The sequence below is a fragment of the Vipera berus genome, assembly GCF_964194415.1.
Source record: "Vipera berus genome assembly, chromosome: 6".
In the NCBI taxonomy this organism is placed as follows: domain Eukaryota; kingdom Metazoa; phylum Chordata; class Lepidosauria; order Squamata; family Viperidae; genus Vipera; species Vipera berus.
This window is the reverse complement of record NC_138208.1, coordinates 41,636,662-41,658,194: the sequence shown is the minus strand read 5'-3', so window position 1 is coordinate 41,658,194 and position 21,533 is coordinate 41,636,662. Positions and strand designations below refer to the sequence as shown.

At 41.8% G+C, this 21,533-nt stretch overlaps 1 protein-coding gene across 6 annotated transcripts in view; it reads right to left on the bottom strand.

Moving 5' to 3' along the window:
* Nucleotides 1–21,533, bottom strand: part of MON2 (MON2 homolog, regulator of endosome-to-Golgi trafficking) — a 110,803-nt gene that overhangs the window by 17,168 nt on the left and 72,102 nt on the right. For 3 of the 6 annotated variants that reach the window (XR_014026975.1, XM_081331627.1, XM_081331630.1), the window contains 9 exons: nt 19,038–19,236; nt 17,172–17,800; nt 12,057–12,200; nt 11,596–11,613; nt 11,217–11,345; nt 4,103–4,293; nt 2,398–2,458; nt 2,030–2,153; nt 827–1,034 (listed from right to left, as the gene is read on the bottom strand). Coding sequence is in view for 4 of the 6 variants with exons in the window: in XM_081331627.1 (XP_081187753.1) it covers nt 827–1,034; nt 2,030–2,153; nt 2,398–2,458; nt 4,103–4,293; nt 11,217–11,345; nt 11,596–11,613; nt 12,057–12,200; nt 17,172–17,800; nt 19,038–19,236 (1,703 nt within the window). In the remaining 2 variants the exon portion in view is untranslated. Of the gene's footprint in view, nt 1–826; nt 1,035–2,029; nt 2,154–2,397; nt 2,459–4,102; nt 4,294–11,216; nt 11,346–11,595; nt 11,614–12,056; nt 12,201–17,171; nt 17,801–19,037; nt 19,237–21,533 lie in introns of those variants that run through there. The other 3 variants (XM_081331629.1, XM_081331628.1, XR_014026976.1) reach the window with 2 other exon arrangements.

The window sequence follows — 21,533 nt, the reverse complement described above, 5'->3', positions numbered from 1 at the left end:
AACTTTGTTTAGCTAAAAAAAGAAATCTCAGCCAAATATTATACAGAACTATTGCCTAGGTGATTACTTATTGGAGTAATATTTTTAATGTAATGAAACAGCAAGAAAGAGACTATTGTAACCAAAATATTGTTACTGCAAAACACAAACTTTTCCCCCAGAAATTTTAAATTCTTAGCTCTTAGTATCATATACTAGAAAATTATAATAGCTGAACTAATGAATAGAACAAGATAATCAAACCCAACTTTAACTTAGTGTTTATATATAATTAAAATATAGCAAATAGCAAACATTTTCAGCTGTCCAGCCATAGTCATAGCCATCTTTTACCTACAGAGCTTTTATATAAATCTAAGGGCTAGAAGGCATTGATTGGAATTCCATCAATAATTGAGTTTACAAAGCTCAATGGGGCCAGTAAGGCAGGACTTTACAAGTTCAGGGCTTGCAAAAAGAACTGGAACAATGTGCCATTTGCTATAACATTCTTCTCTTCTTTGCTTTTGGAACATTTATATCCAGAGTGTCTGGCAAGATACGTACAAATTTACACATGTTCTTTTTCTTTTAGTTTATTTTAAAAGTATGAAATTCTTTGTGTGCTTATTACTGTCAAATAAATTTATTTAGAAGTGGAAGCAAAGTCTACTCTTATAATCATGATGGTATATTCTGAAAATATTTCTTTCTTTAAAACCAGAGTTAGCAAATCATTTTGTTATTGTGCAATACATGTTTGCTTAAAAGAACCCTACATGAACATTAATTCTAGGGTCTAAAATTAACTGATCACTAATGGGTGAGATTAAGTAAATGAACATACCTTGGAAGTGGACACTTGCCACTTAATCTTTCATCTTCTATGTAACGATAAAGTACATCTTGAGATCGTTTTAATAGAACAGAAAGTGCCATTCGTGAAATATAGCCTTCTTGAGGAGTTGTTACTTTGTTACTGAATGAAAACTGAAGCAGTGTTTCAAAACACATCTTGGAAAATTCCTCTCTCATACGAATATCAATCTCTGCCTCTGTCAAATTCAAAAGCCATCCTTGTTTTAAGAATTTATTTTAAAAGTAGTTAGTGGAATGAATAGTAGGACACATAAAGAAAGACAAAATATCCATAATGAAAATTAATCAGAGCAAAGTATAACAGGCATAATATAAAAATGTATATGAAAGGATTAACACAAATCTGATCAGTCAACTTCAGCCATATCTACATTTTTAATGATTTAAATTGTCAAGTAGAGAATCATTTTTTTTCTATTAACAGGAAGCATTCCAAAGAAACTAGTGGGGTATCAAGTTTTTTTTTAAACCAATAGCTTAAATGAGATATAAATAATTTCTGTAATAATGGTGAGACTTAAACATGACTTAATTCTATCAGTTTGCTTCCTACCTTCCTTTGGGAAATAAAGATAATTCAACACAGAAGTAGAAATCACATATTTAATCAATCCTATATCACTATATATTTGCTAATTAAAGTATTTATTCAGAGTATTCAGTAACTACATTGTCAGACATGTTACTGTACAAAGAAAGGGCCCATTGATTTCTCAATTTGTTAAGTTTTACCTACAAGTAGAAATATATATTTATATATACTTAATTTTTAAGAACAGTCATTAAAACTATTGGGATTGTGAATATTTTTAAAAAATATGGCTGCTATGTGAACATAGGAAAAGGCACACTTTTAATAAGTTATGTGATTACATGTCAGCCACCTTAATGTTTCCTTAATTCAAACCTATTTTTTTCTGAACCCAATACACTAGAAAGAGGACGTCCATGTTGTTGTAATCATCAGGTCATAAAAAAGAATAGCTAAAATTATGTCTTTAAAAAGTAGCAAAATTAATTCCTGAGTTACAACTCAGCCCATGCCAGCTTCAATGCCCACCCCTTTTTTGTTTTAGATCTGAATATTGCACACTACTGTTGAACATATTAAATCTTTTGCACTGAACTTTGTGCCTGAATATATATCTTTATATTCTTTTGATTGACATACCTGTAAATGAAGAGGACTGGGAATGTATTGAACCTTTATTAAGCATAGTCATGATCTGGCTAACAAATTCCTTGGGAATAAAATTAGCATATGGCAGTATCTCTGTACTGATGAGCTGCACCACCTATAGCAAATGAAAGATAAGGTTTTGAAAGTAATTTAGCAAATACTCATAACAAGACTGAGTCACAAACTGTAAAATTAAATGAAATTATGTTGGCCACTTTGTTTAGTATGTAGATACAAATCTTCTGCAAACAGATATCACAATTGACAGCAAAATCTATATTTTATACAAATTTAGCAATTATTATTATATAGTATTTTGTTATGCAAATATTTTTGGATGCTAAGAAATATATACTCACTTCAACATCAATATTTTCATTTCTTTGAAACTCTTGAATAGAAAGATTATCAGGAGGTGCACTGAAAGGCAAGTAAAAATAGCCTTAATTAAGGGATTGGAAAACCTTTTGAAAATACTGAAGAAACATTATCTTCATCATAGTAAATATTTTAATAGGAAGGTGATTTTAATTGGGCCTCAGAATATATCAAAGGTTTAAAAATCCACAATTACTTCATTATTAGTTTTACTGATGGAGAACTACTTACAATATGAAGGAAGTATGTTTTAAAAACATATTACTTTCCCAAAGCAAAAAAGCAAACCAAAACAGTGAAAACTGGGCTTCCATATCACACCTATTATGGTATTAAACCTTTGCAGCAGCAAGATAGAACCACTATGTAAATTATGGGAGACAAAACCACAGCTCCTTCCAAATACATTTTATGATTCTTAATTTTACTACACAAGCTTTATGGTGCTCTTTTAACTGATTTTGTATGAAGGAAATATTGGTTAACATGGTATTGTCAGATAATTAAAAAGATGCATAAAAATGTGTGGGACAACCTAGAGAGTCTACTACTTGTTGTGTAACAGAGTTACTTTTACATGGTTATTGTATCAAGCAAGTAGCAAATGTTCATTTGTTTATACTTCTTCATCCACACAGGGTCACAATTGTTTTGGATAGGTGATTATTTTTTTGTATCTCTCTTTTAGCACTGTTGAAAGATGGACCACACCTTGCCATGGTAAAGGCTCTTCTATGCTATGAGTAAATCAGTTCTGTTAGGTATGAGGCCAGTTTTATGAAGAACATTATGTGCTGGTCCACTGGCAGTTTAGGAGCTCTACCTAGATCAGTTTAGTGTTCCACATCCATAATATGTTACTGAACATTATAGTATCTTGTTTAGTACTTTTTGTGGAGAAAGACTTATGTCTATATTTTGGAAATAACAGAACTCATCTAATAACGCTTATAGCTTTCTGACAGCATTGATATGGGAAAGCCCCTCAGGTAATCAGACAGGTTTTAGCTACAGTACTGCAATAAGACGCTTGTTAGAGATTGGCAGAAATCTTTCCCTTCTTACTTAGGGATTTTAATATAATGCAATAGGATGAAAACCCCCAGCTACAACTACAACCTAAGGGAGCACCTGCGGCCGGCATCAACTTCCCTCCGCCCAGTGCACTCCCACAGAGAGGACCTCGTCAGGGTGCCACCGGTCAGAGAATGCCGACTGGTGGCCCCCAGGGGGAGGGCATTCTCTGTGGGCACGCCTGACCTTTGGAACCGTTTACCGGTTGAGCTCCGGATGGCTCCCGACCTTCGCTCCTTCCGACGTGATCTAAAAACTTATTTATTTGAACAAGCCGGCCTGGTCTGATGGGTTTGGGGTTTTAATTACTGTTTTTAAGTAATTTATTGTATTCGGGCACAATGGTTTAATCTGTTTTTAATTTTTGTATTCTGTATTTTTGGTATTTATTGCCCTGTACACCACCCTGAGTCCTTCGGGAGAAGGGCGGTATACAAATTAAATAAATAAATAAATAAAACTGATTTAAAAAAGCCAAAAACAGCTGCTCCAAAAATCACTGTCATTGTTTAATACAAAGGAACAATGTGGAAAAATTCAAATTATTTTATTTCAAATCACTTAAACTTCATCCTCCCTGCATTGCCTCAAAACTATACAATTATACTTTACCTTTTAGTAAACAAAAAGTTTTCCAAAGTGTTGGCTAACTCTGGCCACATACTGTCAAATTTTCCAGAGGAGGCATGCTGTCTAGCAACTGGTAACCCAATCAAGAGAACTTTAAGGAGTGAAGAAACTGCGAGTTTCCATGTGCTTTCTGAAGGGCAAGCATATTTCAGACTAAGAGGCATCCTTAGTGTCTGTTAAAATAAAACATTTAGATTCCTTTCAGTAAGATTTATGTATATGAAACATATATGAAACTGCACTACTTGCATTTAAATCCCACTTATCAGCAAGGAAGAAAACAACCTATAATTTTAGCTGGGCTTAAATGTATAGAGTGGGTATAGAACAGGGGTAGGCAACCTTGGCTCTTCTATGACACGTGGACTTCAACTCCCAGAATTCCTGAGCCAGCTATGCTCACAACGTGTAGCCTTCATGGGAATGAGTGAAATCTGGGGAAAAATTTTTTAAGGCATTTCATGTTGGTTCTGCAAATTATTGATAGGAAACCATCTCCAATGAATGGACATGCCATTCAGTACATACACTGATTGTCAGAATCCATTTATATCACATTTCATAATTGTATAGGTAGAACAACGTGCTATTTCTGGGGATTCTGCCATCTCTCCGAGGGGGGGGAGAGGATGGTTACTAAAGCGATTTTCAAACAACAGGGGATGTTTTACTGGGGAAGGGAGGGGGGACAGACAGGTCTGGATTGTATCTTCATTTACAACTGAAAAGGAAAGCAATAACCATAAAACCAAGGAGAGTTCCCTTTCCCATGGAAGGACCTGACACCTAGCAACTGACGACAGCCTGACCAAATGGATGAGGGGAGGGGCTGGAATGGGAATGGTTTATATAGGATTGAAATGTAACTTTTCTCAGATTCCGTCTTGTATTCCCACAATCGATTCCATCCTAGTAAACATTTTCCTTTTGGACTAACTTGCATCCAAGAGTTCTTATTTCCTAAGATGTGGATTGAGGTGGGTCCTGACAGTAGACGGAATCAGCTTTAAGAGTCAACCTGGAAGGGAAAACCTTACCGGGGGACTTTGCAACAAATAAAATGTCTGGCGACGAAGCAAGAGAGGAGGGAAGCCCCATGGAGGGGGAGTCTTCCCCCCAAATGGAATCCCAGAGACAATGGGAAGCTGAAGCAGCATATTCCCCCGGGAAAGAAGCGGTGGAGCAGTACGACCGAAAACCCCGGTGGTCGATGGGCGTTGGAAGGAAAAGTGAGTGGGAAAAGGCTTCGGGAGAAACGACCCTGAGGCGTTGTAACCACCAACCGGAATGGAGGCAAGAGATGGAGAGTTCCCTGCACGCCAGCGAGGAGGAGCGGATCCTGGAAAAGGCCATTGATCTGATGAAAGCAACCCTGAGTTCACTGAGGGAGGAGAGAGCTGAAAATCGCAACCGAGGCAGCGCCTGGGGACGCAACTGGAAAGGTAACGGAGGGGATCCAACACCTGAAACCCCGGGGCCATCCAATGGAACAGGAATTGCTGCCTCAGCAGTACCCACCCCCCCAGAACCACAGATGGGGACCAGGATGAGGAGCGATACCGGCCACGGCGCAGACAACGCTCTAGCCAAAGACTCCCGCCCCTGGAAGTCAAATTCAAGGGGGAGCCATCACGACTGGGATTTTTCCTAACCCAAGTCCTCAGCTACATGGAAGAGTACGGACGGGACATCCCCAGTGACAAAACACGCATCCGAATTGTGCAATCTGCCCTAGACGGGACGGCTGCAGACTGGGTGGTGAACTTGCATGACTCCAACGCCCCAGAACTCAACGACTTCAACCGATTCATGTCATCTTTGAGGCGACGGTTCGAGGATCCTTTGGCTGACCGTAAGGCCCGGGAGAGAATCAAAACGGTGAGGCAGGGCAGGCGAGCAGTGGCTGATTATACCCAAGAATTCCGAGCCATTGCCAGCAAGCTGAACTGGCCAGAAGACATCCTCCTTAGCCACTTCAAAGACGGTCTGAACTACGACCTGTATGATGCTTGCCTGCCTCGAGGAGACCCACCCCACCTCGACGACTGGTACATCCTGGCGGAGGAAGTGGAAATAGACTTACTGAAGAGACACCGCAGAGGAAAACCATGGGGCCGCCTGCCACCCGAGCAAACACGCGAGGGGGAAAAACCACCAGCCACAGCCAAAAAATCAACAAGTTGCTTCAACTGCGGGAGAGAGGGCCACCGTGCTGCAGAATGTCGTTCAAAAGCCCCCCCACGAAAACCAGAGGCATCATCCTCCAAGAAGCCGGGGAAGCCCCAAGGCAACACAAAAGAATCTTCCATGAAGGGGACAGAGGCTGTAGAGTCCACAATTCCTGCCAGGAACTGGGACTGGACTCCGGCCTGCACCGCAGGGACGGTGGACAACTCGGAAGACAGCTCAGAGGGAGAACCATTGGTAAGTGGACCCCTTCCACCCATACTTAAGACAGTGACTATATTAGCTTCTCCTATGCCTGAAGCAGCCAAAATAAAAGCTCTGATAGACTCTGGGTGCATCCGCTGCCTTATCAGCCCAACGCTGGTGGAGAGATTGAGCATCCCAGTGAGGAGGCTAAAACAACCAATCTCTTTTAGTCAATTAGATGGGACAATAGCAGGGGGAGGACCAGCCACCCTAGCCACTTTACCAATCCACCTATCACTGGGGCCCCATGAGGAGGACATAACGTTTATAGTGGCCCCACGCATGGAATGCCCAATGATCCTAGGACTGGAATGGCTGAAGAAATGGAACCCCGGGATAAACTGGAGGACAGCAGAACTCAATTTCCCAAAGGGGGGGCAGAAGAACTTAGACTCCAAAAGCACCCCCCAACCCAGAGGGAGGAGACAGCAGCAGTGGGGAAAGAGAAGGGATTACCAGAGATACCGGAGGAATACAGGGACCTGACTGAGGTTTTCAGTGAGGAAAGAGAAGATGAGCTTCCCCCCCACCGCCCCACAGACTGCACCATAGAATTCAAACCTGGGGCAAAACTCCCAAAACCCAGGATGTATGCCATGAGCCCAAGGGAAATGGCAGAAATGGAGAGATTCATAAAGAAAAACTTAGAAAGAGGATTTATTGAGCCTGCCAAACCCAAAGTGGCCGCCCCGGTTCTGTTCAGGGAGAAGAAGGATGGGTCCTTTCGTTTGGTTGTGGACTATAGAAATTTGAACACAATTAGTGAATGTAATCTGTACCCCCTTCCCCTAATGAAGGATATGTTATCCCACCTATCGAAAGGAAAGATTTTTACCAAACTAGACCTGAGGGAAGCATACTACCGTATTAGGATTAAGGAAGGAGACGAATGGAAGACTGCATTCAACTGCCCAATGGGGTGCTATCAATTCAAAGTATTGCCATTCGGACTGCAAGGGGCCCCCGCAGTCTTTATGCAATTAATTAATGACGTGCTGAGAGAGCACCTATATAAGGGGGTCCTGGTTTACTTCGATGACATCCTTATCTTCACAGAAACCAAAGAGGAACATATCAAACTAGTCAGAGCAGTCCTGAAGAAGTTGCGAGCTGCCCACTTATATGCTAAATTATCGAAGTGTGAATTCCATCAGGAAAAAATCGACTACCTGGGATATCGTATATCTCCAGAGGGCATCGAAATGGACCCTGAGAAGGTCAGGGCAGTACTAGAGTGGGCACCCCCCCGCACACGGAAGCAATTGCAAAGTTTCCTGGGGTTTGCAAACCTCTACCGCCAATTCATCCCCGCATTTGGCCAAATAGCCATGCCCCTCACAAATTTGTTGAAAACGAAGGGGGGGTCACCCGTGAAACCCAGCCAGCCTCTGAAATGGTCAATGGAATGTCAAGCAGCATTTGAGAGGCTAAAGAGACTTTTTTCTGCTGAACCTGTCCTAAAACACCCAGATCCCGACAAACCTTTTGTAATACAGGCAGATGCGAGTGATGTAGCTGTAGGAGCCGTACTATTACAAGAAAATGATGGGGGGACATTGCAACCATGCGCATACACATCCAGAAAACTCACAGAAACAGAACAACGCTGGCCAATATGGGAAAAAGAGGCATTCTCGTTGAGGTGGGCATTACTAACATGGCACCAATTTTTAGAAGGAAATAAAATACCTTTCCAGGTCTGGACAGACCACAAAAATTTGGAAGCACTAAAAACGCCCAGGAAGCTCACTCCTAAGCAAGCCCGCTGGTCCCAACATTTTCACCGATTCAATTTCACTCTCAAACACTTACTGGGGGGAAAGAACTTCCTGGCAGATGCATTATCCCGCATGCCCCAATATAACAGCACAAGAGTTACTGACTTTAAACCACTTGTACCGGAACAACAACTGGCAGCACCAGTCACCACCAGGGCACAAGAAAAAATGAAGCCGAAGGTAGATAGCCAAACTGGAATAGAATTCAGGAAATCTTTGGAAAGTGATGAATGGTTCCAGAAAAATAAACATGTGTGCACAATTAAAGATGGACTGCCATGGGTGGGGGAGAAGCTATATATACCTGCCACACAGAGAATCAATTTCATGCAACTGTGCCATGATACAAAATCAGCAGGACACTTTGGCTTTGTAAAAACCTTACACTTAACTAAAAGGCAATTTTGGTGGCCATCTATGAAAAAGGACATAGAAAGCTATGTGGGTAGCTGTCAAATTTGCGCGATGGCCAAAAGACTGCAAGGGAAACCGCCAGGTCTGTTACAACCGGTGGCAAACCCCTCAGCCCCATGGAAAGAAATAGCCATGGATTTTATCGTAGAACTGCCAGAAAGTAATGGAAACACCGTAGTCTGGACTGTCACAGATCTGTTCTCTAAGCAAGTACATTTCATACCTTGCCAAAAAATCCCGACTGCAAAAGCATTAGCAAAACTTTTTGTACAGCATATTTACAGATTGCACGGGGTACCACAACGCATCATATCTGACAGAGGGGTGCAATTTACGTCGGCATTTTGGAAAGAATTTTTATCCCTCTTAGGAACCACCCAAGGACTGTCATCTAGTCACCATCCTCAGACAGACGGAGCTTCTGAAAGACTTAATAATATACTTGAACAATATCTGAGATGCTATATTAATTTTCAGCAGTCCGACTGGACGGACCTACTGCCTTTTGCAGAAGTAGCATATAATAATGCAGTCCACTCAAGCACAGGTTACACTCCTTTTCAAGTAGCTACAGGCCAGAGTTTCAACCCAATACCAGAACTAACCCCAAAAGAACCGGTTATCCCTGATCTGAAGGAATGGATTGCTCAATTACAAAATACATGGCCAATCGTTAGGAAAGCGTTGGAAGATGCCAGAAAAGCATACAAGACACAGGCAGACAAAAAAAGAACCGATCCCACACCATTTAGGGTAGGAGAGATGGTATATCTATCCACAAAATACCTGAAATCACTCCAACCCTGTAAAAAACTAGGACCAAAATATATTGGACCTTTTCCAATTAAAAGAATCATAAACCCAGTAACAGTTGAATTAGAACTACCCAAAAATCTTAGACGAATACACCCAACCTTCCACTGCAGTCTATTAAAGAGAGAACAACAATCACCACTACGAGAAAAAATCCCACCACCACCACCACCCATCATGGTGGAAGGAGAACAACATTTTGAAGTGAAAGAAATCTTAGATTCCAGAAAACACCATGGAACGATACAATATTTAGTGGCATGGAAACACCTCCCCTCCTCAGAAAATGAGTGGGTTAACAAACTCCATGTTAAAGCACCTAAGTTGCTTAAGAGGTTTCATACAGAATATCCAAACAAACCAGGCTAACATTTATATGTTTTCTTTCCCCACAGATGGACTCATCTTTTTTCTGAAAGGAGAGCCGAATGTCAGAATCCATTTATATCACATTTCATAATTGTATAGGTAGAACAACGTGCTATTTCTGGGGATTCTGCCATCTCTCCGAGGGGGGGGAGAGGATGGTTACTAAAGCGATTTTCAAACAACAGGGGATGTTTTACTGGGGAAGGGAGGGGGGACAGACAGGTCTGGATTGTATCTTCATTTACAACTGAAAAGGAAAGCAATAACCATAAAACCAAGGAGAGTTCCCTTTCCCATGGAAGGACCTGACACCTACCAACTGACGACAGCCTGACCAAATGGATGAGGGGAGGGGCTGGAATGGGAATGGTTTATATAGGATTGAAATGTAACTTTTCTCAGATTCCGTCTTGTATTCCCACAATCGATTCCATCCTAGTAAACATTTTCCTTTTGGACTAACTTGCATCCAAGAGTTCTTATTTCCTAAGATGTGGATTGAGGTGGGTCCTGACAGTGATTCACATACTATTTTTCAGGTATTCCCTAAATATGGTAGAAAAACTGCTGGTTGTCCACTGTGTAGCTCTGGGAAATACATGCAAAGTTTGAAGGGCATATGTGAATAACTAACAGCCACATACCAAAAAATATAGTGTCCATGGCTTTTCTTTCATCATTCTCTACATGGACCAATTATACATTTATTTTTAAACATTAAAGAGTGCTAAAAAAAGAATATACTTCACATTAACCCTACCATTTTATGTGTGGATAGGCTTTTATGTTACCTCACCTCAGCTTTACAAAACAGTAGAAAGACTTAAGACATCTGAACACTTTAATCAGCCTCTTCTCTTTATTATATATAGTATGCACCACAGATGAAATAAAGACTTGAAAGAATTCTGAATTGCAATGTTCTTCAGTCTTACATGACTGAAGATTTTACTTCATCCCCCATGAAAAGTAATTAAATTAATAATTTAAAACAAGATAATGTATTGTTTTTTATTACTGTATCTTCATATCCTCCAAATAATACTTGCTATCAGAAAAGGGTTACAAAGACATAACTAAATGTAATCCACACTGATAATTGACAAAATAATTGATTCTCAAAGAACAAAGATATGGGAGAGTGTAATTCTTGAAATAATCTTATAACTGCAAAAATAATACTAATAAACTACTCTTAGGCCTTCAGGCAAGTTTCACAATCCAACCTTGGGAAACAACAATTCAGCTCATTTTAAAGAGTAAGCTTAAAGTCTATATAAAATGTTTACCTTGATAATATTTTGAAGGACTCTTTCATTTACCACAGCTTTGTGACAAGCAGTCTTTTGGTACAGATCTACCACAACTTCTAAAGATCTTTCTGCAAATGGTACATAATTAAGTGCTACCCATTCTGCCTAAAACAAACAAACAACAGATTGTATAAAAGGAAATAAATAGGCCTAGTTTGGTTATGTGCACATTTTTTGAAGATTACAAAAAAAATATATCTGATCCATGAAAAAAAGTTTTAAAAGACATTCCCAATCCCATATATATTTTGAACTGGCAATTACATGTTTACTCAAAGACACTTTTAAGCACGTGCAATATTGCAGTTTATGAAGAAAGAATTCTAAGCATGATCTTTAAAGAATTTTAACTCACCGGTGCAAACAGTTGTATCTATAGTGATTCCATTGTGTTGCATAATAAACAGAATAAGGAAAAATTAATATATTTTTACACATTTTACCTATCTCATTTTTCTTGTTGAGTAGCATTACTAGTGCAAATGCAGTCAAATCACTGACATTATGTTTGAATTGCATAAAATAAATTATTAAAAGTAAAATATGTGATTTAATATGCAAAAGAAAATGAAAAGTTAGTTAAACCATCTTTGTTAAGTAGGACTTTTTTCGTAATTTCTTTTCTAAGTAAAATGTCAATATCAAGTAGGAAAGTGACAGGGGAAAAAAGAAAACTGAAATAAAGGTAACTTTACATATTTAATTAGTTGATAACATAAATATTGGCCAAACTCAGTTGGTCGATAATATAAATTCATGCAAAACTATACATATTTTTCAATCTAAGCTTTTTACAATAAAACAGTTACATCTCACCTGATTGTATTTTGCATTGGCAATGTGTTTTGTTTCTAGCTGTCCATATTGTGGTGGTTTACAGGAAAATTCAACAAAAGCTAACAACTGATCAAAGATAGCAGGATACATTACTTGCATGTTTTCTGAACCTATACATATAACCTATAAAAACCAATTAAAAATTAATTTTCCAGAAAATATTTAATTCATAGCAAAAATATGACATTTGCATATAGTTTTGTGATATATATTTTAGGAATGTGAAATGCTGTAGGCGTTAGGTTTCTCTAGCATGAGAAAGCTTCATGAAGTCTACTATTACTCCTACAAAATATGTTTAACTGATAAAGCAGCCCAGTCTGCTGAACTGATGCAAAGGGTAATTACTTAACCTCTAAACTTTAAATTAAATACATTAATTAATACATTACTTAGCATGGTAACAATTCAGAAATCAATGAAACTCTCAGATTAGCTAACATTTGATTTACTTAGATACAATAGTAACAGTGCAAAATGCAGATCAGACACAAAGATAGACATAGTATTTTTGTCAAATTGCAAAAAAAAAAGTTCAGGTGATGAGCAAGGGCCACCCCCACCTGATCCTAGAGCATGGAGAGTAGACAGAAGGAGGGAACAACACAGGCAGGCTCGATTACTCAGGAGGAGAGCGTCCCGCCCTTCTCCACAAGGAACACCTGGAGATTGAGATTTAAGGAGATGCTGTGGGGCGGGGCATTTGTCAGGAACAAATGCTGAATACTTGGAGTGTTGTGTATTGTTGCTGATCTGTGACTTCTGTTTGGAAAACCTGGAAACTCTGACTATTGGACTGACTGACCACGTTGCTTGAAGGTTTAAAGACCTCAGACTGTATTTCGGATTCTCTCTTTGGAAAACTGCTCAGGCAAGCTTGGATTCAAACAGACTCATTAAGTTTATGTTTTCTTCCTTGTTACCTCTATGGCCTTGAGTACTTTCTTATGCTAATTAAACTGTATTTGAACCTACTTTCAGCCAGAGGCTGACGGAGTGTGTGTGTGTGTGTGTGTTCTTTTGTTGGAGGCTTGCCAGCAAATGTGGGAGCATTTGGGGAAAATTTGGAGCAATAAAAGAACTGTTTGAATTGCCAGCTGACTGCATTGCCTCTGTGCTATGCCCTGGGTCATCACAGTGTCCTTGGAACTAATGAGAGCATCAATCTTCTCTCTTCTATCTTTTAACTGAATCCTTGAGAAAGACCCCTAAAGGAAGAAAAGCTCTGAAAGTGAAGGGAGGGGACTACATCCCCACTCCCTCATAGACAGAAGCGACGAATTAATACTAAGGAGGAAAGAAATATATTGAAATTAAATTTAAAATACTACAGTCTGGACAAATCTAGAAATTAAAAAACCCTGTTAAGACTATACCGTAAAGCACGGGTCGGCAACCCGCGGCTCCAGAGCTGCATGCAGCTCTTTGAGCCGTCTCCTGCGGCTCCCAGCCGCCCGGTGCGCGCGCACCTCTTCGAACGGGCAGTGGTGCGCGCGCACCTCTCCAAATGGAGAGTGGCACCGCCCGTTTGGAGAGATGCGCGCGTACCTCCGTGCGAACGGGCAGCGGCGCCGCTCTTTGAGAAAGCGGCAGCTTTGCAGATGGGCCACAGCAGCTTTCCCAAGAAGCGGCACCGCTGCCCATTCCGAGAGGTGCGCGCGCACCTCTCTGAACAACCGTAGGTGCGCGCGCACCTCCCCAAACCTTTGGAGAGGTGCGCACGTACCTCCGCGCGAACGGGCAGCGGCGCCGCTTCTTGGGAAAGCTGCCGCGGCCCGTCTGCAAAGCTGCCACCTCCGCTCCCTTCCTTCGCCCGGCCTGCTTTTCCAACCTCACTTCCCTCCCTGCCAAAGCTCCTCCTTTTCTACTCAAACCGATTTTCGGGGTTCCTCGGCTTACACCCCTTGGCGAGAGACCCCAAACGTCCCTTTCTCGCCGCTCCTCCCTCCATGCCTGCAGAGGCTCTTGCCCTCCCCTGGCTCATTCAACGGGGGGGGGGGAATAGGTCAGGTACCCCCTTCCCCCCGAGAACATGTGTAAATCTCAAAACGACCCTGGCAAGCTTCGCGCAAAGCCGCCAGGCAGACCCGCGAGCTGGGGCTCAGAGCCAGCAGCTGGAGGGGAAGAAAAAGACTGCGCCGTCTGAGGAGTCTCTTCTTCGGCTATCTTGCTCTGCCCATCTCCCGCTTGAAAGAACCTCCTCAGCGGATCAGTGCGGTGAAGAGGCCGGGCTTCCTTCGGGAGGCCTTTCATTCCTGTACAAGGGGGAAGGGGAACTCTCTGTGCTTTTGTGTGCGTGTGTGTGTGTATGTAAAGCACGAGAGAGGGAGGAAGGGGGGGAAGAGGAAGGAGAAGCGGGATACTGGTTGGGTGGGGGAGCGGCAAAAGCGGGGGGGGAGAGAGAAACGGCTCTGCCTTTGGTTCCCCCTCCTAAAGCACAGGGGCGCTAGAGAAAGTTTGGAGTTGGGTAAGGAAGCGCAAAATTCAGGAAGGAAAGCGGGGCGGCGGGCGAACGGGAGAACCGGGAGCATTGGGGGGGCGGAGGGGAGCGATTACTGTCTCGCTACTAAAACGAGGGCCGGCCACTCCGCTGGGGCGAGCGTGCCTGTCCTGCTCCCTTTCTCTTCCAAGCGGCGCTGCTCAGCGGAGACGGCGACAACGACCTCGGAGTCACAGCCTAGGAATGCTAAGAATGCGGGGCGGCCGCCAGCAGTGGAAGGCAGGAAACATCGGGGCTTGAGATCTCGCTTTCCCCCCCCTCTTCCTCCCTCTCTCGTGCTTTACACACACACACACACGCACACACAAAAGCACAGAGAGTTCCCCTTCCCCTGTTTTGTACCAGCCTGCTACCGGCCCTGCAGAAAAGGCAGGGACAACCCCTTTACAAATGGCAAGAGGCTGGAATTACGCCTGCCAAATTTATAGCTACAAAAACAAACAAGACACAAACCAAGAAACAGGAGCTTTAAGAAACACGAACTATCCAAGCGGTTGCCTTCAGCAAACCAGCCCTCCCCACACATTCCCCTTATATAGAGTTCAGGGCGTGGCTTCTCTCTGCCTCCTTCCAAGAAGCCCCATTGCCTTCCTCTGTTTACTCCTAATTGACTGCCTCCTGCGTCGGGCATCCTTGAACAGGGCCAGCTGTGGGTCATCTTCATCCACGCTGTCAGGCTCACACAGCTGGGTCTCCGTGGTGACCAAGTGGGAGGGGCCTGGCTGAGGGCTCTCATCAGCAAGATCTTCAACCCCCTCAGCAAGGTCTTCAACACTCCCTTCCTCCTCCGAGTCGTCCGACCCAACTGCCGAACCCACAGGCTGACCCTGAATCACAACATCCCCCTTGTACAGGAATGAAAGGCCCCCCGAAGGAAGCCCGGCCTCTTCACTGCACCGATCCGCTGAGGAGGTTCTTTCAAGCGGGAGATGGGCAGAGCAAGATAGCCGAAGAAGAGACTCCTCAGACGGCGCCATCTTTTTCTTCCCCTCCAGCTGCTGGCTCTGAGCCCCAGCTCGCGGGTCTGCCTGGCGGCTTTGTGCGAAGCTTGCTGGGGTCGTTTTGAGATTTACACATGTTCTCGGGGGGAAGGGGGTACCCGACCTATTCCCCCCCCCCCGTTGAACGAGCCAGGGGAGGGTAAGAGCCTCTGCGGGCAGGGAGGGAGGAGCGCTGAGAAAGGGACGTTTGGGGTCTCTCGCCAAGGGGTGTAAGCCGAGGAACCCCGAAAATCGGTTTGAGTAGAAAAGGAGGAGCTTTGGCAGGGAGGGAAGTGAGGTTGGAAAAGCAGGCCGGGCGAAGGAAGGGAGCGGAGGCGGCAGCTTTGCAGACGGGCCGTCACGCAACCGGGAACCGGTTCCATCACACATAAAAAAATGGCAACCGCGCGCGCCCGCAAAAAAACCTGTTTTGCGCGTGCATGGAAGCAAGCACGCGGCTCCCACTTTTTTTATGTGTGATGGAACTGGTTCCCAGTGGCTCTTTTCCTTTTTCAGGTTGCCGACCCCTGCCCTAAAGGGTTTTGATGAAATTATAAAAATACAAAACAATGACTGCTGCTGGTTTTGGGCGCGGCGGGCGTGGATCAGGTGGAAGGAAAGAAAAAGTAGGAAAGAAAGGGTGGGTGGGGGTGGTTGTGTCAGAGAGAGACCAGGTGAAGTCAAAGGGGGATTGGAGGTTTTAAGCTGATCCCTTTCTGTGAAAGAGGGGGGAAGGAGAGAGTGAGAGAGAGTGAGAAGGTGGAATTTTACTGCTTTCTTTTGCAGGGTGGATGTCCAAAACGGAGGCAAGAGAGAGAGAGAGAGGAGAGAAAGTTGCTGGGGTTGCTAAATTCAGATTTTAACAATAAAGGGCAGGGGGGGAAGGGGGTTGGCACCGACAAGACCTGAGACTGTGAGCAACGACAGAAGAGAAGGAGAGGATGGTTGTTGCTGCTCTGGAGACTAACGGCCATCCGAACTTTGATTATTGCTACTTGTGCAAGTTTTAGACATTGTGGGGAGTTGCCCTGAGGGACGAGATGTTACTGCAGAATGTTGACTACCTTTGTTTGTGTTCCTATCGCTGCCTGGAGCCGGGGTTTTCCCCACCCCACTTGTTTCCAAACAGTCGCTGGGAAATCATTGAGTATTGCTGCCATGACTGCTGGGGCTGTTAAACACCACCACATATTGACTATCGGGCATAGGGGCTGGTCATCTTTGTTCCTGAAAGCCCCCCTTTTGATGACAAGAGTCTGCCACCTCCTCACTTTGTGTGAGCTTCTGCTAGAAGAGACACTTTACTAACACATTGAGAGCGTAGCTGCAGAGCACGATGGAGGGGACCGGGGCTGTGAGGACCTGGGCTCTGGCAGCCTCTGAGGGGATAACGCTACAAATACATAAATAATAAATTAAAAATGTAGCATTAATCTATGTTGTGACAGATCTTTTGAATAAAGAATACTCAGCAGACACTTGAAACAGTATTTCTTTCAAGATGTAGGAAAATTAAGTAATTAAAGCTAATTATGTTTACTAATATTTAAGGCCATGGATGACAGCATTAAAGAAACTGCATGCTTTTCATAAAGTATTTAAAAATTGTGTTACCTTTTGTAAGACATCTAAAGCCATAAGAACAGCTTCTTGCAAACTTGTTAGAACTGCCTCAGTATAAGATGGTAAGATGAAAGGAGATGCATCTGAACTGATTGGAACAGAGATTGCACCATGTAGAATGACACCTAGTTTTTGGAGATCATCCATGCTGAAACCTGTTTTGATGTGTTGATAAAGGGCTGGAAATATCTGTATTAAAGCTGTGAGAAAAGGCTGGCTGGGAATAAAAGTCATTTTATCAAAAGAAAGTGGAGGTTTTGTACTTTCTGAACCAATTCTAAACCAACTGTTCCATGCAGCCCACCAAAGATTCAAGTCTTCAATTTCATCAGTTATCAGAGGGGGCTCAGTTGCACTGTATTTTCCAATCCTTTCTCCTATAGAATCAGTTCTCATAAAACATCTTCCAAGGTCAGTGGTAGTCACTGATCCTATGAGGACAGGCACAGAAACATTAATAGCAGGAGGTGTATCAGGTTTTTCAGTTTCTCTAACAGGAGATACAATTTGTAAGATTTCTTGAAAGCTTTTCAAAGCAGCCAAAGAAACCTCATTGTTTTTGCTGAGTGCAGCTGACTGAATGTGATCAAGAAGAACATCCCAAGCTTCAGAAAAATCTCCTATTAGGAGAAAAGAAAGCTCAGTAAGATACTGCATGCTTCATCATCACTGATACATATTTTAAAAAGCTCACTGGTAAGAGATAATGATTTGTTATAAAGTATACAAAATAAGATACATTACACCAGAGGTCTTCAAACTTGGCCCTTTTATGACTTGTGGACTTCAACTCCCAGAATTCCTCAGCCAGGCATGCTGGCTGAGGAATTCTGGGAGTTGATGTCCACAAGTCATAAAAGGGCCAAGTTTGAAAACCCCTGCATTACACTATTCGTCAAGGATGTGTGAGATTTCAGTAGATATTGTACCTCCGTGGACACCATCCCAAATCTACTGCCCAATCCACTATTAAACAATACTGTGCAAATTCAAGTTAGGAGACCATTTCACAAGAAGTCCTCTGTTAAAGCAGAATGTCAATTAAAGCTTAATTTACATCATTTGTGTCATTTCACCCCATTTGTATCATTACATAACTCTGTGTGTGATATAAACATACAGGTAGTCCTTGCCTAATGACTACATGTTCGACAACCATTCAAACTTATGCTGGTGCTGAACAAGTGGTGGTTGATTAATCCTCATGCTTATGATTATGATCCAGGTGCTTGGTAACTAGCTTACAATACTGCAGCATCTTGCAATCATATGATTGTCATTTACTACTTTTACTGCTGTCTTCCTACAAACAAAGTTAATGGGGAATCTGGCAGGCGGTTGCAAATGGCAAACACATGACATTGTGCTTAATGTAAGAGCCAGAACCTCATCACTAAGTGGTCAGTTTTATGAAATGACACTTTAGAACTGCATCACTTAGCAACAAACATTCAGTCCTAATTACCTTTGTTAAGTGAAGACTACCTGTACATAAATGACATATTTTATGTCATTTCTATAACTGTGTAATTACACAAATAATGTTTAAAAGAATCATTTGAACTAATTCAAAAACAGTGGATTCTGTTATCTTGGGATGCTGTTTTGATAGAAAGTTGTTTGGTTGCACTTGAAATTCATTTAATTTAGATTCAGTTAACAATAAGGAAACAGGGTTTTTGTCATAAAAGAGATTACTTCTCAATGCAGAATCAGCAAGAAAATCTTATGACATAATGAAGTAAATAAATTAACCAAATAAGAAAAATAAATTTCGTATTCATGCAAAATACATCTGCAGAAGAAAAACATCTATATAAAAACCCTGAATTAAATATAAATAAGAATCCACTGTACCTAAGGACTGTAACAAATACCGCCTTGTGTTGAATATTCTGGCTACTCCAGCCAATGTTAGTACCCATGTCTCAGCCCACTGTTTCTCTGCTGTATCTCGTGAATGGTGAATGAGAATGTTACCACCACCAGATTCAATCTTCTCTTTATCAGCAGTTGTAGAAGATTCCCGCACTCTATCCAGCAAATTAAAGAGAACCTATAAAACATTTAAGATCTTTAAACTAGTATCTAATTATTAAATAAAAACATTGGCAAATGTCTTTTCTGTGATGAAGAATTTGTAATTGGTATTTTATTTCATTTTATTTCAAGTCGATTTTGACTCCTGGCAATCACCTGGACTAGTCCTTGCAATTTTCTAGGCAAGATTTGCAGAAGGGATTTGCCATTTTCCTTCCTAGGGCTGAGAAAGATCATCCAGTTAGCTTCATGCAAGACAGGCTCACTGTCTCACAGTTTCTAGCCTGATGTATTAACCACTACACTAAACTCGCTCTCATTTTAATTTTACTACAATATAATTTTAAACTGAGTTACCACTTTTGTTACAGATTTAAGTGTTACAACAGAGCTAGCTTCTTTAAGTGCTTTTCTTTTGAAATAGAGAATTTTTAAACATTAATTATAATAAAAACAGTTGTTGCTTATATAGTAATAAAGAATTAGAATATTAGGCCACTTTCTAATTTCACTTAATTCTAAAAATATGCTCAATCAGAATATTGATTCTATTAACTAGGGATTCAAAACCAAAACTGATTTAGATAGTAAAACAATGAAAGGAAAATAGTTTGTAGTGCTGTTCTTTCTATGAAATTATGACATCAACAAACATTGGCATACATAACAAAAGCCATATTTAAGGTGCTTAACAGAACCAGCCAGCTGTGATTTTGTGGTTTCCTGAATAAGCAGGAGAGGTCCTGAATAAGAACATCTTTAGCTGTGAATATAATTGCATTCTCCCAGAGGTAGTCTGAAATTTGGAGGTTTTCTTGGACCCATAACTCAGATTCAAAGAGCAGAAGGAAGCGGTGGCTAGGAAGGCTTTTCTACAAGTTCCTCTTGTGTACCAATTGTTCCCATTTTTAGCATGGGAGGCTTACTTACAGTAACTCATAGCATTGTCACTTCTCATCTCGAGTACCATAATGTGCTTTACATAGTTCTGCCCTTGAAAAGCATTTGAAAGCTATAACTTGTTCAGTATGCAGTAGCATAAGCAGTTTGGGGCATTTCATGGTAAGCTAATACAGAGAGGGGAAAAATATTTGATCCCCTGCTGATTTTGTACATTTGCTCACTGACAAAAATGATAACAACAACAACAACTTTATTGTCACTTTGAATGTACACCAATTGGCATACATCAAAATGAAATTTCGTTGCATATAGCTCTCACACTTCTTGTTCGTGGCCAGCTCAAGTTTCAGATCATCCATTTTAGTCTCTAGGGAGCAAAAGATGGCAAACAGGACAGACGGAAATGGAGCTCTATGTGGATTAACCCTCAAATTAGCTTGTATTCCTGCAGGGCAACCTCACCTCCTTTCCTTTTTCTGACCCTGATTCTTCCACCTTTTCTTTAAAGAGGCCTTGCTTCTTTTTGCTCCTAGAGTACACTGCCACCACCACCAACTCCTCCAAAAGCCTCTCTCTCTTCCTCTGGGCCTACCAAGAGCCTCATACAGTTCCTTCGCTCAAGAAGCCCCGGGACCTCTCCTCTTCTACCTCCTTTGGAAACAGCTCTTATTTGCAATAAAATCCGTTGCTGGGCCAGCAGTCAGATCTTGCCAAACAATGCCAATGACTTTTAACAGTCTCACCAACAGTTCCGAAACAGCTAGAAACTCGCTATGCCAGCTATGTTACCTTATTTCCACCACATTGTTCAAACACATCAAAACCTTCCTAATCATATGGCCCATATCCCTTAATATCCCTCCCAAAACCTTTCACCTTCAAGAGCCAATGCAGCCGTAGCCGATCCAGGTGCCGCTATCTTAGAACTCAATCAGTCTATAATTGTAATGGTAGGTTTATTTTAACAATGAGAGACAGAAAAACAACAAAAAATCCAGAAAAATGCATTTTAAAAAGTTATAAATTTGCATTTTAATGAGTGAAATAAGTATTTGATCCCCTATCAATCAGCAAGATTCCTGGCTCCCAGGTGTTTTTTATACAGGTAACAAGCTCAGACTAGGAGCACTCTCTTAAAGGGAGTGCTCCTAATCTCAACTTGTTACCTGTATAAAAGACACCTGTCCACAGAAGCAATCAATCAGAGATTCCAAACTTTCCACCATGGCCAAGACCAAAGAGCTGTCCAAGGATGTCAGGGACAAGACTGTAGACTTACACAAGGCTGGAATGTGCTACAAGACTATCGCCAAGCAGCTTGGTGAGAAGGTAACAACAGTTGGTGTGATTATTCGCAAATGCAAGAAACACAAAATAACTGTCAATCTTCCTTGGTCTGGGCTTCATAAG